General features: G+C 34.8%; 1 protein-coding gene across 1 annotated transcript in view; it reads right to left on the minus strand.

Annotated features, from left to right (window-relative positions):
- Window positions 1–11,311, minus strand: part of LOC143245312 (gamma-aminobutyric acid type B receptor subunit 1-like) — a 51,107-nt gene extending 39,796 nt beyond the window's left edge. Inside the window, 1 exon segment of the mRNA XM_076491509.1 lies at window positions 10,804–11,311. Coding sequence (XP_076347624.1) covers window positions 10,804–11,067 — 264 coding nt within the window. The 5' untranslated portion in view covers window positions 11,068–11,311.

An 11,311-nucleotide genomic window follows, 5' to 3' on the forward strand; every position in this document is an offset into this window, starting at 1 on the left:
TCAAAACCCGGTTTTCAGCGTTGTAGGCCCGCAGACATACCGCTCAGCCACTAGGGGGTTCTTCGAATTGTTATTTTATTATTTTGTAACGATTATTTAGTGTTGGTTTGGTTTGAAGTTCGCGCAAAGCTACACGAGGGCTATCTGTGCTAGCCGTCCCTAATTTAGCAGTTTAAGACTAGAGGGAAGGCAGCTAGTCATCACCACCCACCGCCAACTCTTTTACCAACGAGTAGTAGGACTGGCCATAACATTATAACGCCCCCACGGTTCAAAGGGCGAGCATGTTTGGTGCGACGGGGATTCTAACCTGTAACCCTTAGATTACGAGTCGAACGCCTTAACCCACCTGGCCATACCGGGCCACTAAATAATGTATGCCACATAGTAATTTCACAAACCTTATAAACATAAACGGCCATTTTCTGAAAAAAAAAAGTTTTGGTATCGAATGAAAATTGTTTGTTCTTTTTATTTGTTATTATAAATTCTGGTAGACTACAATTATTAAGACGGGTGCTTAAAAGAAATATTGGACATATATTACGGTATGCAGATTAGACAACGCCATATTAATAAAATGGTGCTGAAAAGTGACACGTTTCTAACTATTCAAGTATATATCCATTAATCTGGCGTATTTAAAACTTAGAACTTTATTTGCACATGAAAGTTTATGTAATTTGTAATTTCATAACTTGTCATATTTTTTTTAAGTCAACATCGGTTAAATATATCAGATCAAATGTAAACACTATTTTCGTGATTTAATGAAATACACCGGTAATATATGGTTTTCATGTAAGATAAAACGTTTTGCATAATTAAGTAACTTGACTATGTTATGTTGACATTCATGGGTAAATTCCGGCCCAGCATGGCCAGGTGAGTTAAGGCGTTCGACTCGTAATCTGAGGGTCGCGGGTTCGAATCCCCGTCGCAACAAACATGCTCGCCCTTTCAGCCGTGAGGGCGTTATAATGTGACGGTCAATCCCACTGTTCGTTGGTAAAAGAGTAGCCCAAGAGTTGGCGATGGGTAGTGATGACTAGCTGCCTTCCCTCTAGTCTTACACTGCTAAATTAGGCATGGCTAGGACAGATAGCCCTTGTCCAGCTTTTTGCGAAATTCAAAATAAACAAACAGTCACGGGTAAATTCCACTACAGTAACTTATATTTGGTCTTCATGGCAGGGTTATTTTGAGAATCGCTGTTCTAATGAGGAAAATATTAGTAATTTCGTCCAAAATATTTGTTCTGATTATAGAATAATAATAATGTTAGTGAACTGTTTGAAACTGGATTTTAACGTGATGATAAATTATTTATTTATTCATTATAACATGAGACTAGTTATATACTCGAGTTAAACTGCAATAAAAATTGGATTATTGTGATAAATCTTTTCCTACACTTTAATCTTTTAATTATGAGATCCTGGAGAGAAGTGGATAAAGAGAAGAGAACATGATCATGCGGTCATAGCTCGATAAAAAGAGATACAGGTAGTCTTTGAAAAGTAGCATTGCTAAATTAATTGTCTTTAGATCTATTACACCACATGTAATGTACCATTGATGAAGAATGTGTAATGATTTTGTGTTGCTTCTTTTGGACTCCATGTTTTATCGTATATATTTGAATCATTTGTATGAATTTTTACCACAACGTCTCAAATAAATCCGAATAAATTTTATTATATTTAGATAATAAATTTTCTTAATTAATTCAACCTATTTTAATTAAGAACATTAAGTTTTTGGAGGTGAAGATGCCTCATGCTATTCTCCCCTTGAAAACGACATGATGCGCCACCTGTTATCCATTGACAACAGTATTAGAGATGTATATTTTTCTGTGACAGATAATAAAAATTGAGGTAAAGTAACGGATTTTAATCTTAAGATTTCCCTCTGAGCAAAACCTATTATTTATTTATTTTTTTCATATGACAAATCAGATGTGTTTGTTTTGTGGAAAATGTTTCCACAAATGTCTTAGTTAAAATCAGGTTTAGATTACCTTGGCGCAACAAATATATTAAAATCAAATAAAATTATCCAGACGTCTAGTTTATATGGAAAATGGCCGTAACATGTAAGGCGGGATCGCGTTGCTATTGTCAGTTCGTTTAGCGACCTATGAAAACTCAACAACTAACAATGGCGGCCACTTGCGCGAGCTAAATACCACGTGACTTCCAGTCTCGTGTTATTTATATTTAAGGTTTAGATAACCATAGCTAAGATCTCGTACTGAAGTTTATAAACGTATACAACTATGATGAATATAAATCGATTGCTTCAGTATAATAAACATAAATCAAATAATAATTTTAAAATAAGATAAAAAGGAAAGTTTCATTATTCAAATAATACATTCTTAAATTAAAGGTTTAATTTTACATCGAAACCACAACAAATAACTTGTTTTATCTTAAGGGCTAGTGTGGTTTAACTACGTTCTCTGTGAGAGGACTGAGATGCAGGGATTTGTAAGACTTGACGTGAGTTTATTAAACGATACACATCGAATATTACAGGTAAGGTTCAAAGAACACCAAAGAGATATTAAGAACTGTGGTATAAACACATCAGCTATAGCTTTTCACGTTCAAGAAAACGACCACATCATAGACCTAAAAAATATGAAACTAACGTACGGGGAAAAGGAAGCTATTGTTATCCTAGCACACGACAGTGGACCACCGGTTAGTATTAATCAAAACAACAGTCAAGCACACGACAGTGGACCACCGGTTAGTATTAATCAAAACAACAACGGTCAAGTACACGACAGTGAACCACCAGTTGAGTTGGTATTAATCAAAACAACGGTTAACAACTACTAAATACTGTAGACCCCATTAATAAAATAGGCCAGGTGGTTAAGGCACTCGACTTGTAATCCGTGGGTTCGAATCCCCGTCACACCAAACATGCTCGCCCTTTCAGCTGTGGGTGCGTTATAAAGTGACGGTCAGTCCCACTATTCGTTGGTAAAAGAGTAGCCTAAGATTTGGTTGTGGGTGGTGATGACTAGCTTCCTTCCCTCTAGTGTTACAGTACTAAATTAGAAATGGCTAGCGCAGATAGCTATCGTGTGGCTTTGCGGGAAATTTAAAACAAACCAAACTAATAAAATATATCGTTTGTTGTAATTGCAGCTTGAAGTGTGGAAGATTCCTTGATTATTTTCTCTCTAAGTAACAGCTGTAACTGTATTTTCCTTGTATTTATTATGTGAAGCATTCGATTTACATATAAGTTTTGCGCTTTTTTTACGACTACTTCCCTCTGTAGACGGATCTTCACCAAGTTTGGTATGGAGGTTCATTGGTTCCACGGAGAGATAGAAACACATTTTTAGTTTTGCAGTTTTTATGGGCATTTTTCAGCTTTTACGATAGCGTATAAGGGAAGAAACTTTTCGTGTTCTAAGATAACCTTTCATAAATTACATAAATTTGTATCCATGTAACAAGTACTCTAGCTAGTGGTTAATAACATTACTGTCAGATGTCAGTTGTTGTTGTAACTGGTGCCTAGGTTCGTATTTTAAAAGTGTTCCACAGTTAAACGATTTTGTATCACTCAGTGTATTGTTTTGAAGGCTCCGGTATAAGGTCCGAAAGTTCTCAAATGTAATTGTTTTAACGTAGAGAAAGGTCCGTGTATAATTATGTAAACTACAATATTCGTTAAATGTATGTTTGTAAAATTATGTCATTAAAAATTTATCCAGAAAGCTCTCTCGTCTGATTACACGTTATAATTTCCTTTTTAAAAATGTGTAAACTTACAGCGTCAATATACAACTGTTATAAATATCTTCTCAACCTACGTATATGTATGTTTGTTTTAATAGAAGTCGAAAATTGTCGAACACCCGGACCTTATCATGAAATGTTCCAGAAACAACATAGGATTATCTCTTCCAAACCATTCCTTATGGTGTTTTGGTTTATATACAAGCCTGTATTTACTATAACACGTTTATACCGTAGTTAATAAGAGTTTAATGCTTTGCAAAAACAAAAATGTTTAACATTTAAATCGCCCCTCCCTTCGTTGGCTCAACAGTAAGTCAGTGGGGTTACAACACCAAAAATCGGATTTTTTGTACTCTTGGTGGGAACAACACAAATAACTCACTATGCAGCTTCTCGTTTAATAACCTACAAAGACGTAAAACAATAGTGAATTGTATTAACAAGTTCGGTGTGCACCGTGGTAGGGGGCGTTACAAGAATGGTAGTTTCATTCCCAGTCGGTCAGACAAGAGTGTCTAAAGCGTCGGTGGTGACTGATGTTGGTTGCTACTTTTCCTTTAATTCGAAATTAATGACAATTGCCTATAGACAGTCCTTTGTGAAGATGTAAACTCAAACCTCTAATGTCTGAAATCTCAAAGTGAATGACAGAAGCTCAATGTGGTTCATCCTTGTGTGTAATGTGTACTGTTATGTTCAAAGCGAGTTCGTCTTTTGCTCGTTTAAAAACAAACAAACAAACTTTAACCATGACACGTAATGTTCAAACAGCTGAACGTTCTATACTGTAGTCGGTAAATATTTAAATAACTGAAAATATTTCAGTTATTTGTGATGTAACAGTTGTCTTTGAATATCACTTGCTATCGTATCTACACAAAAGAAAGTCTTACGTCATCGTGTTAACTGACTAAACATGAAAACTTTAATTATGTAAAAGGCCAAATTCTGAAATTATTTAGTGCGCGCCATACCGCACAAACCACATTGTTCTTCCTATAGTGCAAGTTGGCAAATATGAATGGGCACATGCATGATACTTATTAGGCCCAAACCCTGGATAATATTGCAGTATGTGGCTTATTCGTTATTAACTGGTAACGTGGACAGGTTACCATTGCCCTCCCCCCAGTGGCACAGTGGTATGTCTGCGGATTTAGAACGCTAGAAACTGGGTTTCGATACCCGTGGTGGTTAGAGCACAGATACACCATTGCGTAGCTTTCTTATTAACTTCAAATCAAAGTGTAGTGCTAGTAATATGGCTTGATTTGTTTGGATCTAAGCACAAGGCTACACAATGGGCTATCTATGCTCTGCCCATCATGAGTATTTAAACCCGGTTTCTACAACCGTATTAGTACTAACAATGCAACGTAATCCAACAACGACATTGAACAAATTAGTTTGTTCCTGATCACTACAGACGTTTAATAAAAATAAAATTTAGGAAAAATATTTTGTTGATTAAAAGGTAAGCGGGCAAAAATATATCAGTGTTGCTGGAGCGCCCTCGTGTTGCAAAAATATATCATTATTGCTGGAGCGCCCTCGTGTTACAAAAATATATCAGGGTTGCTGGAGCGCCCTCGTGTTACAAAAATATATCAGTATTGCTGGAGCGCCCTCGTGTTACAAAAATATATCACTGTTGCTGGAGCGCCTCGTGTTACAAAAATATATCACTGTTGCTAGAGCGCCTCGTGTTACAAAAATATATCAGTGTTGCTAGAGCGCCCTCGTGTTACAAAAATATATCAGTGATCAGTGTTAGTAGAGCGCCCTTGTGTTACTTTTACTTCTTCACAAACTATACACAACTATTTATACAGCAAGCCCGATATAAGATATATAATATCCTCACATCTACATTTACACAACAAGCCCGATATAAGATATATAATATCCTCACATCTACATTTACACAACAAGCCCGATATAAGATATATAATATCCTCACATCTACATTTACACAGCAAGCTCGATATAAGATATATAATATCCTCACATCTACATTTACACAGCAAGCCCGATATAAGATATATAATATCCTCACATCTACATTTACACAGCAAGCCCGATATGAGATATATAATATCCTCACATCTACATTTACACAGCAAGCCCGATGTGAGATATATAATATCCTCACATCTACATTTACACAGCAAGCCCGATATAAGATATATAATATCCTCACATCTACATTTATACAGCAAGCTCGATATAAGATATATAATATCCTCACGTCTACATTTACACAGCAAGCCCGATATAAGATGTATAATATCCTCACATCTACATTTATACAGCAAGCTCGATATAAGATATATAATATCCTCACATCTACATTTACACAGCAAGCCCGATATAAGATATATAATATCCTCACATCTACATTTATACAGCAAGCCCGATATCAGATATATAATATCCTCACATCTACATTTATACAGCAAGCCCGTTATAAGATATATAATATCCTCACATCTACATTTATACAGCAAGCCCGATATAAGATATATAATATCCTCACATCTACATTTATACAGCAAGCCCGATATAAGATATATAATATCCTCACATCTACATTTACACAGCAAGCCCGATATAAGATATATAATATCCTCACATCTACATTTATACAGCAAGCGCGATATAAGATATATAATATCCTCACATCTACATTTATACAGCAAGCCCGATATAAGATATATAATATCCTCACATCTACATTTATACAGCAAGCCCGATATAAGATATATAATATCCTCACATCTACATTTACACAGCAAGCCCGATATAAGATATATAATATCCTCACATCTACATTTACACAGCAAGCCCGATATAAGATATATAATATCCTCACATCTACATTTATACAACAAGCCCGATATAAGATATATAATATCCTCACATCTACATTTATACAGCAAGCCCGATATAAGATATATAATATCCTCACATCTACATTTACACAGCAAGCCCGATATAAGATATATAATATCCTCACATCTACATTTACACAGCAAGCCCGATATAAGATATATAATATCCTCACATCTACATTTACACAGCAAGCCCGATATAAGATATATAATATCCTCACATCTACATTTACACAACAAGCCCGATATAAGATATATAATATCCTCACATCTACATTTACACAACAAGCCCGATATAAGATATATAATATCCTCACATCTACATTTACACAGCAAGCCCGATATGAGATATATAATATCCTCACATCTACATTTACACAACAAGCCCGATATAAGATATATAATATCCTCACATCTACATTTACACAGCAAGCCCGATATAAGATATATAATATCCTCACATCTACATTTATACAACAAGCCCGATATAAGATATATAATATCCTCACATCTACATTTACACAGCAAGCCCGATATAAGATATATAATATCCTCACATCTACATTTACACAACAAGCCCGATATAAGATATATAATATCCTCACATCTACATTTACACAGCAAGCCCGATATAAGATATATAATATCCTCACATCTACATTTACACAACAAGCCCGATATGAGATATATAATATCCTCACATCTACATTTATACAGCAAGCCCGATATAAGATATATAATATCCTCACATCTACATTTATACAGCAAGCCCGATATAAGATATATAATATCCTCACATCTACATTTACACAAGCCCGATATAAGATATATAATATCCTCACATCTACATTTACACAACAAGCCCGAGATAATATATATAATATCCTCACATCTACATTTACACAGCAAGCTCGATATAAGATATATAATATCCTCACATCTACATTTACACAGCAAGCCCGATATAAGATATATAATATCCTCACATCTACATTTACACAGCAAGCCCGATATAAGATATATAATATCCTCACATCTACATTTATACAGCAAGCCCGATATAAGATATATAATATCCTCACATCTACATTTACACAGCAAGCCCGATATAAGATATATAATATCCTCACATCTACATTTACACAGCAAGCCCGATATAAGATATATAATATCCTCACATCTACATTTATACAGCAAGCCCGATATGAGATATATAATATCCTCACATCTACATTTACACAGCAAGCCCGATGTGAGATATATAATATCCTCACATCTACATTTACACAGCAAGCCCGATGTAAGATATATAATATCCTCACATCTACATTTACACAGCAAGCCCGATATAAGATATATAATATCCTCACATCTACATTTACACAGCAAGCCCGAGATAATATATATAATATCCTCACATCTACATTTACACAGCAAGCTCGATATAAGATATATAATATCCTCACATCTACATTTACACAGCAAGCCCGATATAAGATATATAATATCCTCACATCTACATTTACACAGCAAGCCCGATATAAGATATATAATATCCTCACATCTACATTTATACAGCAAGCCCGATATAAGATATATAATATCCTCACATCTACATTTACACAGCAAGCCCGATATAAGATATATAATATCCTCACATCTACATTTACACAGCAAGCCCGATATAAGATATATAATATCCTCACATCTACATTTACACAGCAAGCCCGATATGAGATATATAATATCCTCACATCTACATTTACACAGCAAGCCCGATGTGAGATATATAATATCCTCACATCTACATTTACACAGCAAGCCCGATATAAGATATATAATATCCTCACATCTACATTTATACAGCAAGCTCGATATAAGATATATAATATCCTCACATCTACATTTACACAGCAAGCCCGATATAAGATGTATAATATCCTCACATCTACATTTATACAGCAAGCTCGATATAAGATATATAATATCCTCACATCTACATTTACACAGCAAGCTCGATATAAGATATATAATATCCTCACATCTACATTTACACAGCAAGCCCGATATAAGATATATAATATCCTCACATCTACATTTATACAGCAAGCCCGATATCAGATATATAATATCCTCACATCTACATTTATACAGCAAGCCCGTTATAAGATATATAATATCCTCACATCTACATTTATACAGCAAGCCCGATATAAGATATATAATATCCTCACATCTACATTTATACAGCAAGCCCGATATAAGATATATAATATCCTCACATCTACATTTACACAGCAAGCCCGATATAAGATATATAATATCCTCACATCTACATTTATACAGCAAGCGCGATATAAGATATATAATATCCTCACATCTACATTTATACAGCAAGCCCGATATAAGATATATAATATCCTCACATCTACATTTATACAGCAAGCCCGATATAAGATATATAATATCCTCACATCTACATTTACACAGCAAGCCCGATATAAGATATATAATATCCTCACATCTACATTTACACAGCAAGCCCGATATAAGATATATAATATCCTCACATCTACATTTATACAACAAGCCCGATATAAGATATATAATATCCTCACATCTACATTTATACAGCAAGCCCGATATAAGATATATAATATCCTCACATCTACATTTACACAGCAAGCCCGATATAAGATATATAATATCCTCACATCTACATTTACACAGCAAGCCCGATATAAGATATATAATATCCTCACATCTACATTTACACAGCAAGCCCGATATAAGATATATAATATCCTCACATCTACATTTACACAACAAGCCCGATATAAGATATATAATATCCTCACATCTACATTTACACAACAAGCCCGATATAAGATATATAATATCCTCACATCTACATTTACACAGCAAGCCCGATATGAGATATATAATATCCTCACATCTACATTTACACAACAAGCCCGATATAAGATATATAATATCCTCACATCTACATTTACACAGCAAGCCCGATATAAGATATATAATATCCTCACATCTACATTTATACAACAAGCCCGATATAAGATATATAATATCCTCACATCTACATTTACACAGCAAGCCCGATATAAGATATATAATATCCTCACATCTACATTTACACAACAAGCCCGATATAAGATATATAATATCCTCACATCTACATTTACACAGCAAGCCCGATATAAGATATATAATATCCTCACATCTACATTTACACAACAAGCCCGATATGAGATATATAATATCCTCACATCTACATTTATACAACAAGCCCGATATAAGATATATAATATCCTCACATCTACATTTACACAGCAAGCCCGATATAAGATATATAATATCCTCACATCTACATTTACACAACAAGCCCGATATAAGATATATAATATCCTCACATCTACATTTACACAACAAGCCCGATATAAGATATATAATATCCTCACATCTACATTTACACAGCAAGCCCGATATGAGATATATAATATCCTCACATCTACATTTACACAACAAGCCCGATATAAGATATATAATATCCTCACATCTACATTTACACAGCAAGCCCGATATAAGATATATAATATCCTCACATCTACATTTATACAACAAGCCCGATATAAGATATATAATATCCTCACATCTACATTTACACAGCAAGCCCGATATAAGATATATAATATCCTCACATCTACATTTACACAACAAGCCCGATATAAGATATATAATATCCTCACATCTACATTTACACAGCAAGCCCGATATAAGATATATAATATCCTCACATCTACATTTACACAACAAGCCCGATATGAGATATATAATATCCTCACATCTACATTTATACAGCAAGCCCGATATAAGATATATAATATCCTCACATCTACATTTATACAGCAAGCCCGATATAAGATATATAATATCCTCACATCTACATTTACACAAGCCCGATATAAGATATATAATATCCTCACATCTACATTTACACAAGCCCGATATAAGATATATAATATCCTCACATCTACATTTACACAACAAGCCCGATATAAGATATATAATATCCTCACATTTACCTACTATACGTGTGAGGTTTCAAAATGCGTTACCTCACTATCCCTCGAGTGTATCCATAGCCTGTATCCATGCAAGAGGTTAGGCTCATTGTTGACGTCAGTAAGAGCCATTTCTGCCGCCGGTTGACAACCTTGTCCACCCAACCAGCCGCCCGTGCCATTGATCGGGTAGACGACGGCAATGTCCAAGTTCTTCGTTTCGCCCTTAATCTTTCGCTTGTCGTTCCTCAAAGTGCTTAAACCCCCGATAAAGTCGACGTTGAATAATATTATAATGAATAAAAGAAAATGGCGCATGACCCTCCAGTGGTTCGTCTGTCGCACCAAAAACAATATAACTAACAATTACATGGTAACATCATTTATGTGAAAGAACGCGTTTGTTCACCACTACCGTTCCAGGTTTTTCAACGGCTGAGTTCGTATTACGACGAGTTACAAACTGGTGCGCAGCCAGTTATCGATCGGACTAGCTACGTCCGTATTCTCTATAGGTACAAAAATGTATGACTACAGTTATACAGAGTTAAGCATACTTCCT

The sequence above is a fragment of the Tachypleus tridentatus genome, chromosome 2 (assembly GCF_004210375.1).
Source record: "Tachypleus tridentatus isolate NWPU-2018 chromosome 2, ASM421037v1, whole genome shotgun sequence".
NCBI classification, from domain to species: domain Eukaryota; kingdom Metazoa; phylum Arthropoda; class Merostomata; order Xiphosura; family Limulidae; genus Tachypleus; species Tachypleus tridentatus.